The sequence below is a fragment of the Cyanistes caeruleus genome, chromosome 4, assembly GCF_971803275.1.
Source record: "Cyanistes caeruleus chromosome 4, bCyaCae1.hap1.1, whole genome shotgun sequence".
Lineage (NCBI taxonomy): Eukaryota > Metazoa > Chordata > Aves > Passeriformes > Paridae > Cyanistes > Cyanistes caeruleus.
The window spans coordinates 6,114,769-6,139,903 of NC_141704.1; the positions used below are offsets into that span (position 1 = coordinate 6,114,769).

Genomic DNA, 25,135 nt, shown 5'->3' on the forward strand with positions numbered 1-25,135 from the left:
ATGTTTCTTTGTCCTCAGTCCCATTTGGTGAAGTGCCGAGCTGCATGCACTGCTGTCGTTGTCAGTGTCGTATAATACCAACGACTTTCGGAAAGCACTAATGAACAAGTGCAATTTCTTTTCTCTATTGTTGGGTTTTTTGTAAAGTTGCTCAAATGCTCTCAGGTATGGCGGCCCTGAACGGAGGACTCGGCGCAACAGGCCTGACGAACGGCACGGCCGGCACGATGGACGCGCTCACCCAGGCCTACTCAGGAATCCAGCAGTACGCGGCCGCCGCGCTGCCCACCCTCTACAGCCAGAGCCTGCTGCAGCAGCAGAGCGCCGCGGGCAGCCAGAAGGAAGGTAAGTGCCCACGCCGCCAAACCCAGCCCAAGCGGCACCATGCGTCTGGTTCCTCGCGTCCGGTTCCTCGCGGAAGCTTCTTGGAAGGCCTCTGGCAGTCTAAACTGTGATTTCTTCTTCCTCCAGTTTTCTCCTGCTTAACACTGTCACCTTCTTTAACCTCTAATGTGTTTCACTTTTCAGCCATCTGTCCTTCACGTTATACTTTGCCACTCGTCCCTTCCTTATATAAAAGCATTTACCAACTACCATACAAAAAGGAGCCACTAACAAAAATCATCCCTCTGTGGATGCAGTTTTGTCTTCTAGTTTCCATTTTCTGTCATAGTGGAGTTAATCTGATTAAGGTTTTGAGCTAATGACAAGATCCGTTTTTGCTTTGAGTGGTTCTTTGCTTAATTGTGGGTCTTGTGAGGAAGCAGCTAAGTGAATGATTGCCCCCCTTTCCCCACACCAACAGCAAATAAACCTCAGGAAGTTATTGCTAAGAATAAATTAATACTAATTACAAGGTGTTTAGGAAAATGAGGCTACCCTTTTCCCCTCTTCCGTTCCCCTTCATACTTCCCAGGCATTTTGAGGGGGGTTGTTTCTGTTTTCATTGCTTTCTCCCATCCTAATTTCCAGCTAATTCTACAAAGACAGGAAAATACTGCATGCTTTCTAAGACAGTTGTCACTACTGTTCTTGCCAAGGATAAGCTTTGGAAATAAACCTAGCATAATATCCTCAAGAGAAATATTCTTTGTCTTCTTTGGAAATAGTATCTTGTGCTGTTGTGGGATGTGTTTCCTAGGAAGACAAATTTGGCTTTCCCTCCAGCTGCTTATTGTATAGGGACATGAGTTAAAATGGATATTTTCTCTGAAGTCTCTCCTTCATTTTCTGCTGAAAGTTTAAATTATTTAAAATGAAGAGATTTTTAAAATACTTTTTTCCTTTTTTTTTTTTTGTGTGTGTTTTCTGCATTTATCTTTCATCTCAGGCCCTTGGTCAGTGACAATAGGCTATTTGACACCAGAAAAAAATGTTTATTTGGTGTAATTTTAATTGTTTTCTGTTCAGAAACATTCATATCAACTTTAGGCGTGGGTTTTTTTTTTAGTGAATTGCCAGCATCCTTTTTAAAACACAACATTTTTGTTATATATCTTGTATCTGTTAGTAGGTGGTTAAGTTAAAGTGAGCGAATTCCACTACTGAATACTGACAACATTTTGTCTCTTACCATGATTTCTGATGGAATTGTGAAGAGTCTAGAGTGGTTGAGGATAAACAAGTACCAGAGAAAAATGCTATATAAGTATTAAATTCTGAAGCACAGTGAACTGTCTTGTGCATATGCTCTTAAATATTATTTAGTAATTTTTTTTCCCCTACTATTTTAAAGACTATTATTTGCTGGGGATGATAGTTTACTTTGGACAAGAAGAAAAAAGTTCCAAGTGACAGGTTTTTTTCATCTTTTTTTTTTCCCACCTCCCTAGAAATTTTTATTTATCTAATTCATTTATCTCCTCCTTTTGGGCAAACTTTGCTACCTTTTCCTTCCGGCTGAGAGAGAGAAGCCAGCCTGATTCTGTGTGGGAGAGGTGAGGCCCCATGGCTCTGTTGCAGAAGGAACTCCATAAATCTGATGAGCGCTTTCCTCTTCCTCTCCAGAAAACCAAGGACATCACATCTGAGGCACAGTTAGGTTCCATTAAGGAAGGGAATATGTAATCAGGCTATTCTAGGTGTGTTTTTAGCAGAAATGCTTGTTCCCTTTGTGTACAATTTACGCTGCTGGAGCCTGCATGGGGAGGCCACGTCTGGTTCCATCATATATTACACTCTTCCTGGCATCCACTGCTCATTTCCAGTGTGTGGCTATTGAGTAAGGGGGAAAAAAATAACCTATCAGTACCAGGATGAATGTTTTAACCTACGCCTTTAATAATACATATCTCAAGTCTTGTCTGTAAGAAAAAATATTCAAAGCACCTTTGAGTTTACACCTTTCTTTGCAAAGTGAACTAAGTGTAAAGCCACTTAATTGAAATCCAGCCACTTAATTTTTAACTTCTTTAAAAGGACTTCCTTTACAAAGCTTCTTCCAGGAGATGGAGCTTTCTGTGGGGGATTTATATTTTTAAAAACAAACAAACAAAAAATACTCATTTTGAAGTGAGTCAGTAGAAATTTAATTCTGAATGTCTTTTTCTCACTGGCTTTTAAGTCACAAGGTCTGCTTCTTCTTATTATTTTTATTCTTATCTGCACCATTTTCTTGCCCTTTGAGTTTAAATCAGTGGCACTCAAATCTGAGCTCACCTCCTTCCATTTCCATAAGTTCCTGCAACTGGAATTAAACTGACAAACCCAGGCAGGTGTTGGAAGCAGCAGAGGACTCCTTGTGCAGTTCTTGGGGTATTTTGAGAGCCAATACATTCTGTACCTGTTTTCCTAACCTTAATTATGCTGAAAAAACCTCATGTAAATTGAAGAAAGAGGATGAATTTAACTTCTTCTGTAGTTGCGTTATGAAGTAAACACTTTTCAAAGTAAACACTTTTCAAGGTGGGATGCTCTAAAGAGCTGCATTTCAGCTGTGCTCCTTTGATGATCCACTTGCTTTTGTTCCTTCAGAGTTGGAAAGTAAAATGCTTTCTGACCATCAGCTTCAGTAAGTATTATGGAAAAACAGATTAAATGTAGCACTTGTAATAGCTGTTTTCATACTTCTTTTTTTTCTTTTTTTTAATTTTATTTTCCTAAAGGTCCAGAAGGGGCAAACCTCTTTATTTACCACCTCCCCCAGGAGTTTGGAGACCAGGACATTCTGCAGATGTTCATGCCTTTTGGAAATGTTATCTCCGCTAAAGTCTTCATTGACAAACAGACCAATTTAAGCAAGTGCTTTGGTATGTCAAATTTTATAAATCAAATGGTAAAAGTAACATGCACTATACTGAAGAGGGGCCAGGAAAGAAAATTAACAGCAATGTGAGAAATGTCATACTGGAAAATCGTTCCAAAATAATGGACTGTTAATCCTCAAATGAGCAGGAAGATGCACAGACAAACTACTTCTAACCAAAAATTGGATATGAAAAAAACAATAATAATCTTCCAAGTCTGACATCTCGCATGAATGTGTCAAGTACATGAAACTAATTACACCCTATGTGGGGGAATGTCATTTAGTATACTATTAAATTGCCTTATTATGGATACCTAATTATTCTCTATTGTATAGCTGAGCCACTTAAAAAAGCTCTATGTTTAACCCATTACTTCTACATTACAGGAATTTTTTTCTTCTGAATTAAGTACAAGATTTTGCAATTAGTGACTGAATGGTGTGTACATGTAGTTCAGAATATTTTGCAGACAGTTGATGTCTAGTTGATGTAGATATGCAGCTCCTGCTGTTGTGGGTGGGTTCCAGTGTCTTATGGAAGGTGGCATCTCCCTTACCTTAGGGCAGGGATGAAGAGAGCCTCACAAGATCAGTGTCAGGTTTCCCAGAGAATACTTTGAGCTGTCAGAAAATTAAATCACAGCAGAGGAGGAGAGGATGTGTTAGTGTAAAAATAGTTTTAGGGCTGATTAAGAGGGCTGATGTCTTTGGAATAGCAGAGATGAACCAGTTCAGTGCTTTGATGGAGTGTTTGGAGCATTGGTCTGATAATTATGGTCTTATACAAGACACAGGGAGGATTTAGGAGAAGGAAGGAATCTCTTAAACATGAGTTTTATAAGGGTTGACATAAAATATTGGAATTTCCTTAAAAGTGGCAATTCCTTCCCAGAGTAAAGGAATGCAATGTATATATGACAAAAGAAGATTGGATAGTACACTTGGAAAGTTGATTCAGTTCATGGAAAGAATGTGACATTCTTTCTGCATTTTCCCATGATCTTTCAGTTCATTTTTGAAGCATTCACCTCTTTAGGAGTTAAAAATTCTTTCATATCTAACCCACTATAGTCCAGCCTGTGTCTGCAATGAGTTAAAGCAGTCCCCAAGGCTCTTGCAAATTTGAAAAGTGGAATTGAAATGGACTCCCCATTGATCTGGAGCCAGTTCTGTTAGTATGTTTGGGTTACAAAATCATTGTTGAGGTTTCCAGGAATCTTGATGAAATGTCAAATCAAGCTACATTAATCGAAATGCAGCAATTGTGGTGACTGCTGAAAGAATGTAAATTAGTTTGGGCAGGTGGCTCAAGTCATCAGATCGTTTCCCACACTTGCTTTTTGTGCTTTTTTTTTTTCTCTTTGATTACCTTCTTACACATTTTCCTGGGTTTGTGGGACACAATTGTCTAACTTAAAGTGATGCACCAAAGTTACCTTCTTTAAGGGAAAATGGAGGTGTCAACACCCAGTGGATGGAGGAAAATTCTGTCTTTTTGGTTTTAGGCAGCTTTCACTGATATTTCCATTTCTCAGTCTTCCTTCCCAGATACTCTGCCACCAGGGAGGGAGCTCTGCTTTAAAAACAAAAAGTAGAAGTGACAGATGAAGCTGAGTTTTCTGATTCAACGGGTGACTACTTGGTGATGCTGCAAATCACAGGCAAAGCCAGAATTAGTCCTGCTAGTTTAATGTACTGGCATAGTCTGCACACACCTCCTCAGCTTTATTAGCAAAATTTATCTATTTGTTGTTTTGGTCCTATATTTGTGTTTCAAAAAGCTTATTTTTTTCTTTTGTCCTCCCACCCAAAAACTACGACAGTAGTGCCACTGAAGAACCCATTTCTCTGCTAAATCATTAATGGTCATGGTGCTTGGTACAGTTTGGGTTTGGGTTTTTTACCTGTTTGGTCTTTTTGCCCCTTGTAATAGTAATTGTAATTGTGATTGTAATTAATTGTAATTGTAATAGTTTGCACATGCTTAGGGCTTCCTACTCTGGAGTTTCCAATCTCATCCCCAAAGGAGGAAAAAGTCAAATTACAGATGAAACAGGTTGAACATCCAAAAGGTGTAAAGATTGTCCAAGTATGTCCATTGGCAGAAATGGGAAGGAAAGCTTCATTCTGAGTGAGTGATAGACAGTGATGAATCTTTATGTAAAACTGCTTCACAAAATGAAAAATTCCTTTTCTTTGCAAAAAAAGGACTTAGGCATATTTTCTTTTCTTTTCCAACCCAAAATGAATGCTCAAAGGATAAAATGGTGATGAGGATGACAGGACAGTGCATTTACATCTGGAAGTGCTCTTCCATGAGTTCTCACAGGCTCCATGGGCTTTAGTTCATTCAGCAGACAAAGGGTTTCACTCTTCAAGCTTCTCTCTTGCCTTTCATAAACCTTAGAACAAGAAAAATGAGATATGTAAGTAACACAGAGGAGGGGGAACCCTGCTACATCAGTGCAGAAATGCAGTCGGCCTTATAGCAAAATTGTTACTTTAATGATGAAAATTATTTATCCTGATTATAGAGATACCTAAAGATCTAAAACAAAAATCAGAGTTGTCATGACAGGGTCTTTGAGAATCAATAAGAAACATCATTCCCACTTTATGTAACCTGTGGTTTAAAATTCAGACAAAAAATGATGAATGGGTGCAATCAGAAAAACACAAATAGAGGGAAGGAATTCCAGATTCCTCAGTAAGCTTTATAAATGAAGGTTCTCAATAAGGAAGAAGATGAGAGCCTAACAAGCTAATGCAGGTATTGCATTCTGGTTAAAGAGACAAATTGTGAATCAGAATAACAACTGAATGATAGGGGCTGATGCCAGCAGGGTGCTTGCTTCTCTTCATTCACCATCCACAGATGCCAAGTGACTAGATCACTTGTTTACTTTCCAGGTGGATAAAACTAGATACGAAGGAAAGGAACTACAGCAATGATAAGTTCATAGCAGTAATATGTACTTATGAGAATAAAGTGAAGGTCAGGAAAGCTGTAGAGGGAAATTCTGAATTGTCAAGGTAGGTAGGAGTAGCTGCACCTCAGCTGTGGAACATCTCTCTGGACAGTGCTACAACTGCCTCCCTCTCGTGCTAGTTCCCTTTTCTATCCCTGAGGCAATCCTAGAACTGATGGAAGGAGACACAGGACATAGAGCTAAGATAATGATTGGAGTCATGTGAAAATACACGATCTCCTAGAAACAAATAGGGGAAAGGAAGAAAGAAAGAGAGTGATGAAGCTCCTTAAGATTTGGCAATAAATTTAAGAGGGAATGATCTTGGGGAGAAAGTGAAGAAGTGGCAAGAGTTACTAAAACCAAGGAAGGTGTGGAGGAACATTCATTATCCCTTAAGGAGGTAACAAATAATTGAACACAGGACAATATGGATAGAGCTTATTGGCTTTGGCCAGGAGAAGGTCTGCAGAGATTTAAATGAGAGGTGGTTTTAAGTGGAAGGAACAGAAGTTAGCCTGAGTTGTCAGAGAAGAGTCTTAACTTAAATAGTTTGGTGAAGTTGATTTAAGGTGAAGCTAAAGGAATGATCTATGAAGGAGAGCAGCTGGACAAGGATACCTTGAAGGGGGGAGGATTTTATGCAGTGGGGGAAGTGTAATAATACTCTGACTCTGCAATTGGAAGAGGTAGCAGTGCAAGAGCCATAAAAGGATAGGTTAAAGCAATGGCAAAGAGAGGTTGAATCCAAGAAATACACAGACACTAAGCACAAATGAATAAAGCTGGTTGGTGAAAGAGAGGCACTGAGAAGCCTGTGTGTTAGGAGTGAAGACAAAGTGTGTGGCATCCATGCTTTAGGAGAGTGAAGGGATATATGTTAAGGCAAATTCAAGTGGAAAGAAGAGGGAGCATTTCAAAGCAGATGCATAACAGCAGGCTGAGTACAGTAATAATTAGCCTGAGCTGAGGCAGAGCAGCAGTTAGGCGAGCTTTGCAATTACAAGTGGGAGGCCCAGATACGAAAATGAACTTTGAGCTTCCAGAATCAGGGAGATTTGAATATATTATGAACAGAACATTTTCAGTCTCCCAGGGAAAAGAAATCTGAGCCAGGCCAGCCATTCTGAATTACCCAAGCAAGCATTATCCTCCTAGTTAGTGCTCACACACGAGGAGCAGATCTTGGAGTTCTCATCAAACCCTACCATTGTCTTTATGATGCTGCTTAATTTTGATGGTTGTGTACCCCTTTGGGGACCAAGATACTGAAACAACTAACATTAAGGTACCCTGAGATCTTGAACTGGAAGGAGTTGTAAAATTACAAAATATTAATATTGCAACTGTCCTAGGCTGAGCCAAAGGAGATGAATGTTACATAGCACACTTGAACTCACACCCAGGTGTGCCAGTGGGTTTAGCCAGTTTGGGGGTTGATTCTGTAACCAAGCTTGCTGTTTCAGCTTCCCTTTTGCAGACTGGCCTAAATAGAACTTCCTAATGGGAGGAATGTAGATACTACACTGAAAAGTGTTACAGTAATAAATACCTTCAGTCTCTAAGGTAGGTAGATAAATAACAGAATGGAAACTGCATTGCACCAAAATTGGCCAACTTCATCTCAGCTAGTAAAGAAATACCATGAAGGTAAAGAGGAAGGTAAAAGGAAATGGGAGAGGAAAAGGGATATGAAATGTGATCAAAGAACTAATTGAAAGTGAGGTAAATGTGTCAAATAAATAGCAATCATAAAATTCTAACAAAATGCCTTCTGATATTTGTTTTAACCTAGAGCTGACTTTCTCTCTGTGTTCTGTGTCTCGCAGGTTTTGTTAGCTATGACAATCCGGTCTCTGCACAAGCTGCTATCCAGGCTATGAACGGCTTTCAGATTGGCATGAAACGCTTGAAGGTTCAGCTGAAACGCTCCAAAAATGACAGCAAACCTTACTGATCTTAACCCCAGATGCTTACTGCTCTTATTTTAGCTTTCTTAGGGTAAGTCCCATGAGCAAACCTGTCCTCTGCAGGGGGGTTAAGAAAGAACATAGAGCCAACCTTCACCAAGAGACAGTTATTTTTACAGTTACCACTTCCATGTCCCCACTTGTCCTTACTACACTTGGCTCCCATGTCCTTGCCAAGTAATTACTGAGTTGTGTTACTGTATTTTGTTTTGCAGCATAATTTATCTCCTTTTTGAAACAAAAATAAACGTCTTGAAATTCCAAACAGCACACACACACACACAAAAGAAAAATGTGCAATTTAACTCTGTGAACCCTGGTGCCATTAGCACACAATAAAAGTTGTTTTCTATGGATGGATCGTATTTTACCAGGGTGGCACCAGCAGTTTATAGGTTAAAAAAAATGGCCTCATGCCAGTTGAAGCACTTACTTTGTAACAAAAATTGAAACAAGTCTTTCCACTACATCAACTTGTTTTTTGAGAAGATCTGATTTTTTTTTCGGTTCGAATCAACGTATTGTTATATATTAGTCTGATTTTACACTGGTCGTCTTTATATTTCATTTTTTTTAAGTTCTTGTTTTTTTGGAAAGGATTAATGTAAAAAAGATTTAGAGATCTGTTTCTAAAGCTACAGGGTTTAAAATAAAAAAAAATAAAATAAAATGAGTGACAATACTTGATGTTTCTTGAGAGATAAATTTAATAATAATAAAAAAAAGAAAGCCACAGGCCTGTAAATTTTATTTGTAAAAAGCATTTCTATTTTTATACAAAATTTTTACTGCCTCAGAAATAATGGAATTTATTTATTGCCTATTGTTAACTTATTGGATACCTAAAGAGCAGCTCTCTATGCTAGCTAGATCCTTTGAAGTAGTCTCTAGAGTAATTGTGCCAAGAATGGGCGCTTTTTCACTGTTGAACCCTCCACCCTTTGCAGTTCATGCTTTTATCCTCTTGTTTGTATTCGTCTGGTTATTTTGTTCGTAGTTTCCATTACCTAGTTTAAAGTTCAGTTGTCTGACCCTTTTTCCCCCCCTCTCCCTGTACCTTTCTGTTACATTTGTAGAAACTGGTTCTTTCCTCTCTTTTCTCCCCAAAGAGGAATCCATTCTCTCTGACTCCTTTCAGATGGATTCTTTTGGGGTTCCATTGTGTTCTTGTTGACAAGTATTGTAAGTTAATGCAAATTATGTGAACGGCTAGTAGGCTCTACTGATAAAAGATTTGCATTAGTTTTCTCCTGCACCCATAAAAGTGATTTTGTTTGTGCTGCATAGATTCTGTGTAACTTTTTTTCCTCTTCCTTGTTTTTTCCCTAGACATCTCCATGCCCGTTAGCCCATCGTTTGCCTAGCATGTCCCTGTGGCGTCTCAAAAAAAAAAAAAGTTTCATCGTCCCGTCATTGTTTCTGATGTCTTTCTGACCTCACATCATATTTGGTTCTCCTACTGACCTAGTTTGACCTTTGAAATTTGCATGTGACCTCATCTAGCTATGAATTCTGGGAAGTCAATGTGAAAAAACATTGCTGCATTCATGCAAGACTGAAATTTATTATTAGATAAATTAATGATAGGATTTAAAAACAACCTGTGGCAAAATGTTTTTTCTTTCTTTCCTTTTTTTTTTTTTTTTTTTCAGTTCTGGTTTTTGGTTTCCTTCTTTCCTTGGAGTTTTTGTTTCATTTTGTTTGGGTTTTTCGTTTTGGGTTTTTGTTTTTCTTGGTTGATTTTTGGTTTTGGTTTTTTTTTTTTCATTTCGTAAAAAAAAAAATAAAAAAAAAACAGACTTGAAAGTATTATACAGGGATTGGCATTCTGCCTGGTCACTGGTGACAATAGCAATATGTGTCCAGAGGCACAGAATGTTGGTTTCTAACAGACTACTTCCAAAACAGTTTGAGAAATAAAACTGTCTGATTTTAAGTCTCTAGAGGTCTGTAATAGTTTTTACATTTTTCAGGCAGTGTAAAGTTTTTTGATAAGGCCATTTTAGGTGGCTCACTTTCTCATTAAAGTATATATATAGAACCACTTTTTGTAGATTAGTATAAGAAAATATTTACCCTGTTTTAGGGCAAATGCTACCTACTTGTGTCACCTTTTGCTGAACTGACTCACAGTTAGACAATCCATGGTTTAATGCACATGAAATTACCTATATTTTATACTGTTTCAATGTACAGAAGAAAGGTTACTGTAAAATGTGTTACGTTGGTGCTTCTGTGAATTAAGTTGTGGTTTCATCATGAGTCTTATGGTCTTAAGTGTTCTATGTTTATAAAAAGACAAGTTTAAAATTGGTTTACTTGAACAAGAACAAAAAGAAGATTCAAAAAAACAAAAAAACAAAAAAAAAAGTTGTTTGCTTAAAAAAAGAATAATTTCATGTGAAAATAAAAAAATATTCCAGAATAAGTTTGTGTTGGCTTGTGACGCATTGATGTCATTTTTTTATTGTGAACAATTTAGGTGTGTTTGTGTTCAGCAAAATGTGATCAGTTTTTCTTTTAAAGAAAAAAAAAATCAGTGAAACTATAGTGCCAAATTCCAAAGGTACTTTCTTCCTAGAGCTTCAGTGTGTTTCTTGTGTGAAGTAATTTGATAACATGGGTATTTTATTATGTGTTTTGTATAAATCCCTAATATTTAAAGAAAAAAAGAGGTTAAAAAGTTTGTTAACTTGCTATCCTGTGGTCTTGTTGCCTGAAATTGTTATTGTTTGTTATTTCTCTTTGATGTTTTTTGTAAAACATTGTATAAGTGCCCATGTTTCACTTTTTTAACCACTCTGCACACATCAATGCTGTGAAAGCAAACCTCACTATGTATTTTCTTCATATTGTATGGAAACCTCTAAGGTGAGAAAGTTTTGAACTTTTAACCCTTTCCACCCAGAGCTGTCTTGAGTGTTAATACCTTTTATACATTCACCATTTTGCTGTTTATTTTTATATATATATCTATATCTATAAATATATATATACTTAGTTTTTTGTGGTTTATTTAATACATGGTTGAAATCAGAACAATGCACAGGGCAGATCTGAAGGACAAAAATATTTTACTGCTGTCTAAATTTCTTCTGTATCTATAACTAAAATTATTTAAAACCGTAATTAACTTGTGGTTTTCCTTTTTAGATTTTGGGGATTTTGTCTTTTCTTAAAGAGCTTTTAATATGCTGCTGGAATATGCTATTCAGTATTAATAAAATAAAAGAAAAATAAAACAATTCTTTAATTATCTATTGTGTGAGCCACTCCCAGCCAGGAGCGGTCAATCCACCATTTGAAAACCTTGAGGGAAAAAAAAAAAAAAGAAAAGAATAATAATATTTTTGTAATTTAAATAAATGAATTTTTGCTTAAATCAGATGCACTAGATCTTCCTGGGTGAAAATTCAGTGTGCACTGCAGTTAAACTACTTTTTATGGATAAAGTTTACATACACTGTAATGTTTGGTGTTATTTGCCATTATTTGTCACGGCAATATATTGGCTTACTCCTGCAGACACTCATACAGAGAGGGGTAACTTTACTCGTACCCGTGGTCCATGGGAATATCTTTGTGACTGATGTGGGTGTTTGCTGGAGGAAGCTCATTGTAAGGAACCAGAAAACAGATGCTGGTAGCCCTTTTCACTGCCTTGTAAGTTTGACTGGGTTGCGTTCCTACCGCTCAAACAGTGACCAACAACCAAATTCGGTTCTTTGCCACCGGTTTAACGAATTTATTGCCAATCCAATGTGTGTGAGCAGCAGTACCTGCTACAGGTCATAAAGTGCCATACCTTCTTCCACCTCCTAGTTCTATCTGGTTATATCTGAAGCCACCTAAAATTAAAACGAAGCCCTATATGAGCAACATCAGCTGGTGCACTCTTGTCTCTCATCCCCAACTTAAATGCTTCTTTATGTAGAGCCCTGGGATGGAAAGGACTAGCCTCTAGTGATGCAAAAAAAGTTTCCTTCTTATAGCACATGCACTTATAAATAAATGATCTATACTTTTCTCACGTTTTTACTACTGCTGGGGCCTTCCTACACCCTTTGAGGGCTATTTTGTACTACTTGCAGCAATTGTGCGTATTCAAAGTATCATCTCACGTACGTTATATTATATATATGTACATATATATATATAATATGAGATCATCATTTGGATTGTTTAGAGACTGTTTCACTAATTTTGCTCGTTGTACCCACCGTCTAAATTTCCAAAGCTTTTGTAGATGCCCTGGTGTGTCCTGTGGGTTTTCCAGTCCAGTTAGAGCAGTGATGCCTCTGGTCCTTGGGCAGTGTAACTCAGCACCAGGCTGCCCTGAATTACACAGGACATTGGCTTAGCATTGGGAGACAAGGAATGTTTCTGTACTTCCAGGCAACTGAGATGAGTCATTTCTTAGAAAAGTGTCCATCTCTGGAAAAAAATAAAATTCAATTAAAAAATAAAAAATAAAATTTAAATACAAAACAAAAAACCAAAACATAACCTCCTGGGAGGCAAATTATCTGCAAGTTCTCTTTCAAAATAATGAAAGGAAAAAGCTGCAAGGGTGCAAGGGCCTAATAAGAGAGGAAGTAAAACAAGGGAAATTGCTTTACAAAATTTTAATCAAAAGACTAGACTAGTTGTTTTATCAAACAAATTAGCTAATTGCAATGAAATGGCAGTCCTCAAAGGAGTAACAAGTTCATCTTTCTTTCACCATAGGGGTTACAGTTCCTTGGCTTGTGCTACTCTGGATCATTTTACTGTTTCTGTTTTTATTATCTTAAGTGCTAATTAACAAAAGGAAAAAAATATCCTGTAGTTTCATTACCTTTTTGGATAATGTCATACAAAAAGAAAAAAAAAAACAAACCTATGTATTTGTGTTTTTTTCGTGCTGTGGGAATTGTTGTTTGTAGATTAATAATACTATCATTTTGTTTAGAATTACAAACTAGTTTTTAAGTATTGTCTGAGAAAAGCCAAAGTTAATGCAATCTAGTGGAAACTGTAAGACCATTTGAGTATTGTTTCTGTTTTATTGATGCATTTGGATTTTGTTGTTTGATGGAATTTGAGCCAAAAAAAAAAAAAAAAGAACAAAAAAAAAGGCAAAAAAAAAGCAGGCTTTCCTATTTCTACAACTTGATTGTACTTATGCATTTTGTACCAGTGGAACTTTTTATACTGGAGATTAAAAAACAAATGGAAATTTTTGTGGCTTACTCTCGTGGGCCCCCTCGATCATGACTGATTTTCAAGTTTGATTTCTGGACGGTAGAAAGAGAGTTGGTTTTGTTTCAAGAATTCAAAACTTTGGCTTGATTTCTTTTTTTCCCTTTGCTTATATCTAGTGTTTAGAATTTTGTCTTAACAAAAGCGGTAAGTTTCACTTTTTATTCTGTATCGTGCAGTTACACAATAAGGTAATTAGAATTAGGAGTACTCGGTCACTTTGCGTGGATAAATGTATTAGTTAAAACGTTAGGGGTTTGCTTTTTTGCTGTTTAGATCAGAGTTTTTTCTGATTCTTCTGTCCTCATTGTGAACATAACCGTGTAGTTGAAACAGTCAGACTTATTTTTGTAACGTATGTTATTGTGTGATGCAGTTTTTTGCTTCTGTCTCCAATATTAAACCATTTTCCTAATACTTGTCTCTCTACTTTGTGTGTTGTATTGTTGGTGGTCATTCTGTGTTGGTAATACATCTGCACACCTCACTGTTTCACGTGCCTGTTTTTTTTTTTTCTCTATTTGTTGGTTGTGTACAAAAGATACAGTCGATTCCACCTAAGTGAATAGCTGATTGGGGGGCAAAAGAGGATTTGTACATTTTAGACATGTTCTGGTTTCTTTGATTTTTTTTTTTCCTTCTCTTCCTCCCCCGAGTCATGCCTTATCACTTGGATATTCTCTTGGAGCAGGAAGCATTTTAAATGAGTTTCCTGCAAAGTCCTATTGAAGGTAGCTTTTGTTAGCCTTCGAACTGCAAAACCTTCTGCACACAGACACACAGAAGACACCTGAAAAGATTTATTTTTTTCTTTTTTTTGCTGTGGCATTTCATTCAGTCTGGAAAATGTGGATTATGGAGATCATTTCTTCCTAGTTGTTAAAAAAAATAATAATAATACTCTGCCCCTATGTTGCAGAAGCATATGAAACATTCAAGAAAAGGAGGATATAGCCTTGGGATTTTTTCCAAACTGCACAGTAATCTGTTGGCATATGGTGTTAGTCAAACTCTCCCTAGAAACTAATCATGTCTTAACTAGGGCTGGGAGAGCCTGCAAAATCTTATCAGGTGATCAAGCTTGTTATGAGCAGTTGTACATACTTAAAAAAATATAACAAAATCCAAGTGACCACAGAAAGACTTTATACTAAAGCCAATGGAAGTAAAAAAAAAAAAAAAAACCAAAAAAAAAAACAACAACAAAACAAACCAAAAAAAATAAACCAAAAAAAACCCAAACAAAATAAAAAGGAGAAAGAAATGATGGAAAATTCCCATTCCAATGGGTGATATTTTGCTGTGGGCTTACAAAGCAGATCATTCTCAGCATTGGCTGATAGTACTACACGAATCTCAAAAGAGACTAAAGAAATATCATAGCACTTTTTTTCTCATTATTTTTTACACTTGGCTCTTACCTTTTTTATTCTTTCCTATAATTTTTTTCTCCTCACGAGAATCTCTCTGCTCTCCCCCAACCGGTGTCTACCATGATGAAATAAAAGCTGCAAAAGAAAAATTTATGTTGTTCTGGTTTACAGAAAGTCTCTTCTCTCCTCTGATCACAGATACAAACCTTACAATTTGGAGAGGGGGGAAAAAAAACAAAACAAAACGAACCAAACCAAACCCAAGGAGGGGAGAGAAGCACTGGCAAGTGCTCTCTGGAATTCAAGCCATACGCCCCCATCCCTTTCCTTTGTCCCACTTTCTGTGATGCTCAGGAATCGAAGACCACTTAAAAGTGCTCTTATGAGACCCAAACGACACTCCTCCCTCTTGTCTCCTCTCCCCTGGTCTTTCTGGCGCTCTGGCTTTGGCTCACACACACAGCCCCATCAATACCGTCCGACAAGGTCCTGGCGCACTGGGTGTATCCGTGTGGTGTCAGCAGCAACGTTGGTTCCTGCATTTGGAAGACTTTTGACATTTTCTGGTGGCTTGTGAGTTGGCCTGGTTGTTACTGCTCGATCTATTTTTTCTAAATTTTTTTTTTTCCTTTTTTCACTTTTCTGTTTCCATGAGAAGCAAACAAGTGAAGAGTCTGAAGCTCCCAAAAAGCTCCAGTGCTGTCCCGCAGGGTCTGTTATCAGAGGTCAGGGGTCCAAGCAGCTCTAGGTTTAACCTAAAACCACAGGAGCCTGCAGCAGACAGCCCAGGCAGGAAAGCAGAACCCGATGGTCAGACTATATCCTGGGTCTTTGACACCTCTGGAGTTTATGATCTTGATTTGGATAATTTTGACACCAGTGGATTCAGTTAAGTAAGTTTTGACTTGCATGATGGATAAATCAGAACTGCTATCTGGGTTTTTTTTTAGCTTGCTGTGGATGCTTTCTTTTCTTTTTTTTTTCTTTTCTCTTTTTTTTCCTCCAAACTTGGTCTTAGGAAAGAAACTAGAGCTTTGTGAAGGGTCTTTTCTTCCAAAAATACAACTGAAAAAAAAAGACTTATACCGCAGTTAGGTTTCTTTTAAATACTCAGGGCTGAAAGATACAGGGTTTTCTTTTCTTTTTTTTTTGATTTTTTATTTCAACAATGGAGGAAAAATGAGTTCCTTGAAGCAATGCAGCTGAACAGTTTGTCCTGCTTAAACACATGCTTTTAATTTCAATTATGTAAGGCACCTTGCAGTGTTAGCAAAATGTCTCATTGTTAGCTATATGTGTATCGCCATGGGAAATTACCAAACTGTCACAAGACTCACTGATTAAAGAATAGCCTGCCAGAGTGTGTGTGCCTTTGCCCAGTGTGACTCTTAGGTATTAGGCTAAGGAAAACAGTTTAACAAAATGTAGTGTGAATCATTCCTGATAAGTGAATAAAGCATTGTGACCAAGCAATCAGATTATTCACTTATCAGGAATCGACTGTACTGATAGTTTGCCTGATCGTTTTTGTTCCTCATCTCTGTTGTAGTTTCACTACTTTGCTGTGTTCTGTTTTTTCTCTCATGCTCTTAGCAAAATCACTGGGAATATCCCTTCGTGTGATCATGAAACGTGCTACTGAGTAACAAAAAAAAAATTAAATATAAAAATGATATCTTAACAAAATCTATGCACTTGCTATCAGGAACACAATACTGGATGTGTCTTATATATATTGAACTATAATAGTATTCGATTTCTTAAATAAAGCTTAAGAAAGGATTCTGTTGTCTGTAAAATTTTATGAGCATTAAATGGAAAAAAAAAATGTTTCTAGGGTTGGGCGCTTTTTGTTATATGAAATCTTCTTGGGTATATGGTCTTTAACCATGCCCAGGCAAATGTTAACTAATTTGCTTGATATTTCATCAATAATGGAGACTTTGAAAATTAGGCTTACTGAAATCTGTGGGGAGAAAAAGTCTTGCCATTCAGTGACTTGCAGCACAAGATTCTAGGATGCAGAATTTTTGATCTCTTTCTGTATTTGCAGAAGGAAATGTGCTTGGTTTTGCACTAAAATAAAAAAAAATAAAAAAAAAGCTAAAATATGTGAATCGGAAAATACCATCAAAACATACAATACTGTACTTTTTGGTATATGACTTTTTTTCCTCCTGATTCTAGATAGGTTTAGAGTTAAAAAAGGAAAACCCATATGCTCAAAATTCCACAGATTCCACACTGGAGGTCAAAGCATCTTTTTGGAGAAGATCTATGGCTTACTGTACGTTTCCTGTATTGAGCCTTCTCTTAAAAAAACAATTTTCACATCAAAACCCATGAATTAAATGGGAATCAAATAGGTACAACTGTTGAGTACACTGAAAAAAATTCTTCCTTCAATGGCTGTATATTTGCCACAAAATTGTAGATTTTAAACAATCTGATTTTTATGGAAATGGCCATAATTCTTGTATTTATCAAACTTTCAATAATGTCAGCCTTTGGCAGAAAGATCCAGGAGAATGAGGGGAGGGGAGGGAGAGGGGTTGCTTTCTTTTTTTCTTTTGAGCTGCATTACTGCCTCACTTTTCATATGCCATTATATTATCTGAAAAAAAAATTAAATTGTGGAAATCTATCTGCTGCTTGTATCATTCTATTCATGCATATTTAGTAAATGTTACTGAACTCAACATCCAGTGGCCAGGCACTGCAGCCTTGTGAGCCAAAAACACTGCTCCACCAGAGAGGTCACAGGGAAGATTTGCCCTGGTGAGCAGCAGGATGGTCCTGCCCATCCCACATCAGCACAGAGCTCAGGTGAGAACCCTGCCCTGGTTTTCAAGGGCTGCTGATATAACACAAATATTAAGTAATCTCAATGATTAGCTCATATTTGTATTCCCTCTGATTTTCCTCATTAGCAGACTTTCTTTTTTTTTTTTTTCCATTAAAGGGAACTGGAAAGTTGCAGTCATTTTCTGAATCATTTGCCCCTGTTGATAACCTAATTGTTTTACATGAATGCTAATATTTCCCTCTCACACATTTATATCTATCAGCTAAATCAGCAGTAAAGTAAACTCTTCTGGGATACATTCCTATATCAATTAGCAAGGATTTATGCTCCAAAGCACCATTAGCATTAATGGGAGTGTGCTCTTTAGCATAAACAATTGGCAATAGGTCTGGTGGACTTTATTTCATAAACAAAGGAGCATTTGAATCTTAGAGACTTGTTTTCTCAAGACGGCGCTTCAGGGAGTGATGTCCCAGCCTCCCCGGCTGCTCTGGGGACATCTCACTCACAGGACATGCATAAATTCCTGAGTTACCAGCAAAAGGAGACAGTGTCAGTTTGGAAAGTGGGCTGACTTCTGGCACAAAGTTTGGCTGGCATTTTCCCTTCTGAAAACCTGCCTGAGAACACATCAGGCAAAAATTTCAGCATTATCTCCTGTCCCTCCGACCAACAGCTTGAGAAATTTCACTCTGAGCGTTGTGTAGTGCCTCAGGACAGAGACCATAGAGGGGAGGGAGGGGATTTGGAAAGAGGCAGGAGGAAGAGCAGAGATAAAGCCCTGTAGGAAAGAAACTGGTGGGTCCATTGGCTCCTTCCACTGTCAGCCTCACAGCTCCATGGCTTTCAGTAGAGAGCTACAGGGGACCAGCAAATCACCAAGTCTCAGCTTTCACGTGCAGGTCAACAGTTCCTCCCTCACCCCATGTTTGATCAACAAATACACAATCAAAATATTTCAATCTTAATATGAAGGCATTGGGAGCTGGGGCAAAAGTCCACCACTTCCCAGAGGTGCTGATCTGCTGAATCCCTGCCTGTGCTTCTGCAGATGTTTTCTCTGTAGGTTTTGGCTTTGCTCAGTTCTGCTACATTAAAGAGCCCTTCTGCATCTGCCATTTCCCCCCAAAGGCACTCATAAGCAGGTCTCAAGTTGCTTTTCATCCCTCGTTCATAAAATAAATATATCATGCTCTGGAAGGATACACACACAATAGTGGTTTTTCAGCCCCTGAATAATTCATGTGCTTTATTTCTGCAACTTTTTCTTTTTTCCCCAACATTCTTTCTAAACTTGGGTTACCAGAGCCAGATATGTTATTTTAACATCATGCGGTGTAATGTGCAGAAATTTAAAATTTCATCCCTACTCTACTCCTCAGAATGGCACAGTCAGGGGCAGCATCAGCCCCTCCAAAAATAACAAGCAAAAGCCACAAAACACTACATTAGCAGAATTATTTGGGGCTGTTCCTGTAGGATGCTGAAATCCCTCTGGGATGCATTGCGCTCCGGGTTCTTGTGTGTGGGGTCTACTTGCCTGTTCTTCCACTTGAAAGCTTCCTTACAACCACACTGAGAGCATTTCTATAAAACTAGTCCCCTCTAACATTTTCCAATGTTATCAGCAGTTTTGATATTTACTTCCAAGTCATTATTGAAAATATTCAATAGCATTCAGACCCCCCCTAAAAAAATCCTCTCTCCAACAGTGAGTCTCCTTTGACAGCTTCTTTGTTGACATGTCAGCCAAGTCTTAATCCATTTTATGTGCCTTGTATTGATAGGGTAGAATGCTAATTTTTTAATCAGAATCTGTTGTGCTGTCAAACATACAAAAGTCAGAATATATTCCATTTTTGCAATTACTTTTATCAGCCAAAACCTACAATCACATCAAAGAATGAAATCCAGTCTGACAACCCTTCCTCCCTTAAAAAACATGTTGATTGGCATTAATTGTTTACCTCATCTTTAATGTCTTTATACCCGCATCAATATGTCCATTATTTTGCCAAAGTAATGTCAAACTAGCCAACCATGGGCTGGGCCATCCTTCTTGTCTTTTATCAGTACATGAGAATGTCACATTTCCCATCCCATCCCATCTGGGATTCTGCTGGTGTGCTTAAATATGCCTAAGGGTCCACGTCAATGGATCAGAGCTCTCCCAGCCCCAGCTAGCTGGGGCTACCACATCTTTAACAAAGTGGTAGGCAGGCTGTTACACAATTAGACCAGAAACCCTTTCATCCTTCTCCTGGCACGTGAAAGAGGAGAATTTCAGATATTATCTCTCTTTCTGCAGCATAACTAGAAGCTTTCCCATCTCCAAAAGCCTAAGCTCAATGACAAAATAAACACACCTAACGAAATTTTTGTACTTGTCCTGCCCTTCTTACCCAAGTAGAGCTGCCCATTTAGTCTGGAAGCCCAGGGTAATGCATGTTTGTTTCTATGTGATACATTATTTAAAGGCCAATAGGAAGCATGTGTGAAGGTAGAAGACCCTTTCAGTCACTGTCCTCCTCTGAACAGACACAGCTGCTTTCACTGGTGAACATGTGAGTTCAAGCCCTGTGGTCTTGAAGGAGGCAGCAGAGAAGAGTCAGTGCCACCTGAGGATGTCTGGGGCCTATTAGAGAAGAGAAGTCATTTGGAAATCAGAAGAAACCTTAATCAAACAGACCTGATACTGCAGCAGCAATGACAGGAAGGTGCAGTGCTATTTCAGGCCCTGGTGATCCCGTAGAGGTGTCTTTGACACAGGCCACAAAGCTGTTGAGATACCAATGCATCTGCTCAGGAACCTCAACCTCAGCCCAGCAGACACAAGCTGCTGCTTTACCCTGTAGCCATCTCCACTAGTCAGGGTAACAAAATTCCTCCCACAGACAATTATTCCCACATGAAGCTGTCTGCCAAAGACCAGGCAGTGAGGGAGCTGTCTGGAGGTGTTGCTGATTTTCCAGTGGCTGTAAGAGACAGCAGGAACAAAAGGGAGTTTTCTCTGTAGAGACTTCAAGCACCAGCCCCAGTGCCTAAGCTGACTGCTTAACTGCAGCCACTGCAAAGTAGGGCAGTGGTAGGTTGATGGCTGTACTCAATGGTCTTAAAGGCCTTTTCCAACTAAAACAATTCTGTAATTCCAAGGGCTTGCAGACATGATGCAGGATGAACAGGGCATTTATGACCTCCAGCTCTCCTAGGCCATTTCAAGGGCTCTAAATACTACAGGCGTAGGAATCTGGTGCATCTAGATACTCAGCTAAGGATCCCTAAGCTTAGAAGGATGAATCTGTGAGCTGAATCCCACTCTAAGGCCTGTATTCACTTTCCTAAACCTGGGCCATGTTGGATACTCCAGGGCAACTCAAATGACATTGATTCCTGCATTTATTAAAGAAAAATTGTGCTCTAGGGGTCTAATTTGTAGACAGCTGAAGGTGAAATTCAGTGAATCCTATTGTTAACAAATGAGCCCCGGGTGATGTCCCATAGGCCCTAAGTGGGAATTGTACCATACCAATAAAAACACCAGCTGCACTGGAGCTGCTTTTTAGGGGATAGATGTATGCAGAATATCCCTCTGACAGGAAAGCCAGGCCCCCAAGGACTTGTACTTACGTGATCTATAGAGCACCTCTGGCGTTAGTTTCATCCTATTCAGCTTTTGGCCTTGAGGATCCCTAAGAAATGATGGCTTACATTTCTTGTGGATGTGGCAAAAGTATCACATAATTAGTGATATTTGAGTCTCTGATCCTGGTGTAATCTTGCCACACACTTTAACATCCCATACCCCCAGACCATGTATCCTCCTGTTCAAAAGAATAATAAAATAAAAAGCAGGAAACTTCACAGACCCATTGGGCAATGTGTTGCTCTGCTTGACTTTCCCTTCCTTTCCTGATACCTCTCCTGTTGCAACTCACGCCCTTTCCTCTCTCACCTGCCAGATGCCATTGCAAAAAGCCCTGCTAAAACTTCTTGAGAAGCTCCCCAAAGACACCAGGGCAGCGTGCCACTCTCAGGTGCCCCCAAGCTGTCTCTGCTCCAGGCTGAACAAGCCCAGCTCCCTCAGCCTCTGCTGGCAGGTGACAGCTTGAGCCTGGCAGCACCCCCTGAACTCCCTCCCATTTGTCCATTACGTGCATGTACTGAAGGCAGCAGAAAGTGGATGCAGTATCTAGATGTGGTATAGCACATGCCTTAGTAGGTAGGTTTTTGTGGGGATGGGAAGGTGATAATAACTTCCCACACTGTCCTGGCTCTGCTGCTCTCCATGCAGCCCAGGTTGTTGGCTTGGTTTGCTGCCAGGGCTCGCTGCTGGCTTGTGACCTTCCATCAGGACACACCCATCCCACGTCCTTTCCAGCAGAGTTCCTCCCCAGCCTGCCCACTGCAAGCCCCTCTTCCCTCCTGGGTCTCTGCATTTGTCCTTCTTGAATTTCACACATTTCCTGCTGGCCCTCTCCTCCAGCCTGCTGAGCTTGCTCTGAATGACAGCCCCGTCCTTGGTCACCCCTCATCAATTTTGTGTCATCTGCAACCTTCACAGGATGGGACATGTGGTGGGAAATACGATGTTGCACTTGCCTTTGATTACACTTCTTGTTCTACACGTGGGTGAATCTAAGGCCAGTCCAGGCTGGAGAGACAGACAGCACATTATGATACCCTCTCCCTTTAAAATGAAAACAGTATAAAAAACAAGGAAAACCCAGAAGGTGCCAATAAAGGAAACAGGTTGTTCCCTAGTGTAACTAAGTCACACAGCCCATTCTGGGCACCCCTGGGCAGCACAACTGGGATATCTGCCCACCACCCTGGTGTGGAGCACACTAAGCCAATGATTCACTGGTCCAAACACCTACCAGTGCTTGTGGATGTCCACAATAGTGACAGAGCTGTGGCTGCAGCCCTGCCAGGATGGCCAAGATCCTTGTGCAGGTGGCAGGAATACACCCACCCACCCCATTCCCTTGCCAACCAGAGTCAGTCTGCCACAGTCAGCTAAAAACATTCTTCCTTTCCACAGGCATGAACACAACTTGTGGCACAAGGTTTTGGGCCTCCTGCTCGCCCGTCCTGACCCCTGCTTTTTTTACAATTCACTTTTCTCCTACACACCTTCAGCAAACCTCGGGTTTCTAGCAAACATGGGGGTGTGGAAAGGGGAAAACTTAACAGCACCCCTCAGCCAGGCCCTGAGAACATGCTGGCTAAAGAGGTGCAAAGACCTTGACCAGCATATGCACAGGGAGACAGAGAGGTCATGGAGGACTCTTCTCCTCCCCTTCCCACATTCCAGGTTCCTGTCCCAAACAATTGTCATACAAGCCTAGAAAATTAGGTGGCACAGGCAGATGTACTGTCAGTTAATTTTTCTGTTGTTGTTTTTGTTTTTGTGGGTTTTTTTGTTTTCTCTGCAAACACCATTTGCCAAGCCAGTGGATCCCATGGTCATCTCCATGAGCCTTACACAGTTAATACTATCACAGATTCCCATATGAGATAACCCTCTTGCCTGTCCCAAGCACCTTCTGCATGACTGGGAATGCTTGCTTACTAGACAGCTTTCCTTTATGCCAAAACAGACTTTCCAATTAAATTAAAACCCTACATGGCACAGACCCATCCCATCCCTTCCCTTTTAGTGTTCCTGCTCTTGTGAAAGAGTTACAGCCTCAGCCAACTTCTGAGCACCAGCAGTGGGGCTGGGGGGTGGGCTGGGCAGTGTAAGTGCTGCCACAACTGCTGAAATTGTATCCATGATTGTGCCACAGCCTGACTGTTTATATCTTCAGCATCTCAGCAAAATGGCTTGTCACTGGGTCAGAACGTAATTTCTTTGCCATAAATCACCTCCTGCGCCTCCTGCAGGAACAGATGCCGGCCATAAATTCACTCCTGGTAGAACAAAGCTCCTGGATGAGAGGTCATGTTCCCAGGTGTGAATAAATAAAAAGTTCACAACTCACAGAAACAACACCAGGCGTCTGGACTGTGGCCTTGCATGGAGGGCAAACAGGATTAATAGGAGGGTTCAGAGTGCTCCCTTCTCCTCCAGACTAATATTCTTCAGCTCCTTTAGCCTTACTGTGTTTTGTTAACAGCTGGCCACCTCCCTGCTTGCTGACTGCTCTTCACTTCTTTGTCAAAGTACAGAAATATTCCTACCCACAATCCCAGGGCTGTGGAGTTCAGCCCAGGGCATTGGTGCCAAAATGAGATATTAGAGCTTTAGTGTGGCCAGCCCTTGGGCTCAGTTAACTGAAGTTCTTGGTTGTTTGAGCATCCCTGTACACTGGGAATGGTGGAGAGGTACCACCACATGCAAGGCAGACCTCAGCCTGACCAGTTATGCACTGGGAGAAGCTGCTCGTTCTCTGCTGAAGGAGGGTGAGGAAGGGATCATGGTGCAGAGACACGGCTTTAGCATCCTGACTGGGATGGATACAGTGCTCTGGGACATTTCATCTGACTTTGTGCCCTAGGAATGCACTTCAGGGCTTGCCTAGAAATTTGTGATCTTCAGCTTTCAAGGTATAAGAAAATAATAATTAAAAAGAAAAGAAAAAAAAAAAACCCTTCACACTGGATTTTGTGCAGCAAAATCTACTCATGTCCTTGGGAAAGCAAGTTTGTGAGGAGCATTACTGTCAGTGTGCTGGAAGTTCTCCTGAGCTCTGCTTCTGTATATATGCAGGACTGCCTTCACCTGGGCAGCTTCACCTGCTGAAGGCTTTTTGAGCACCCAGACGGCTGCAGGGTTTTTGCTCATGGTGCACTCACCACCCTCATTTCGCGTTCAGTTGCCCAGCCATGCCTGGGGAACTGCCTGTGCACTGCTGCTGTTTCAGACTGACAGGCATCAAAGGCATCTTCTTCTGAGCAGAGCACTTCAAGTCCCCAGGAGGAACTGTGTTAATGCCTTCCCAAATTAACATGCAAAAGTAAGCAGCATGAATCAGCCACGGGGCACTGCAGCGCTCCTGCACCCCTTTTACCAGCAGCTTGGATTTTATGCTTGGAGCATTGTTCTTTCTCCATTCCTTGCCTCTCAACTGGTCCTCTCTCATCTAGTTCCCATTCCTTTTCTTCCTATGAGGAATTCTTGGTCTCTGCTCTGTATTCAACAAGTGTTTGAAATGAATGAAGGAGGTGATTAATTATTTAGAATTGTACAAGGGAATCTAACTAGGTGCAGTGGGAAGGAATTAAGCAAGTGAGACATAAAGGCTGAAGATCAGGAAAATATTTCCTTAAAGTGAAATGTAATAGAGGGCAACCCTGCCTCTGAGGCAGCACAGGAAGTTTCTCCTCCCATGGGATTTAAGATTGCAAAGAGCAGAAAATGGTCTTTAAGAGGAATCCTTCTGGGACAAGGTTAGCCAGCCCAAAAGACTACATTTGTCTATCCCTTCAAGGCACAATGGTGGGACACAGTGTGTGAGAAAGCACTGAAACAAGAACACAAAGAGATTTATTCATGCTGCAAACTTAAAATGCAGTGGGTAACTTCC

General features: G+C 39.8%; 1 protein-coding gene across 26 annotated transcripts in view; it reads left to right on the top strand.

Annotated features, from left to right (window-relative positions):
• Positions 1–16,582, top strand: part of CELF2 (CUGBP Elav-like family member 2) — a 451,050-nt gene extending 434,468 nt beyond the window's left edge. For 9 of the 26 annotated variants that reach the window (XM_023918759.2, XM_023918761.2, XM_086886448.1 and 6 more), the window contains 3 exons: positions 166–345; positions 3,105–3,248; positions 8,046–16,582. In XM_023918759.2, the coding sequence (XP_023774527.1) occupies positions 166–345; positions 3,105–3,248; positions 8,046–8,173 (452 nt within the window). In that variant the 3' untranslated portion in view covers positions 8,174–16,582. Of the gene's footprint in view, positions 1–147; positions 346–3,104; positions 3,249–8,045 lie in introns of all 26 variants that reach the window. The other 17 variants (XM_086886453.1, XM_023918760.2, XM_086886463.1 and 14 more) reach the window with 3 other exon arrangements.
• Positions 16,583–25,135: the final 8,553 nt, after the last annotated feature.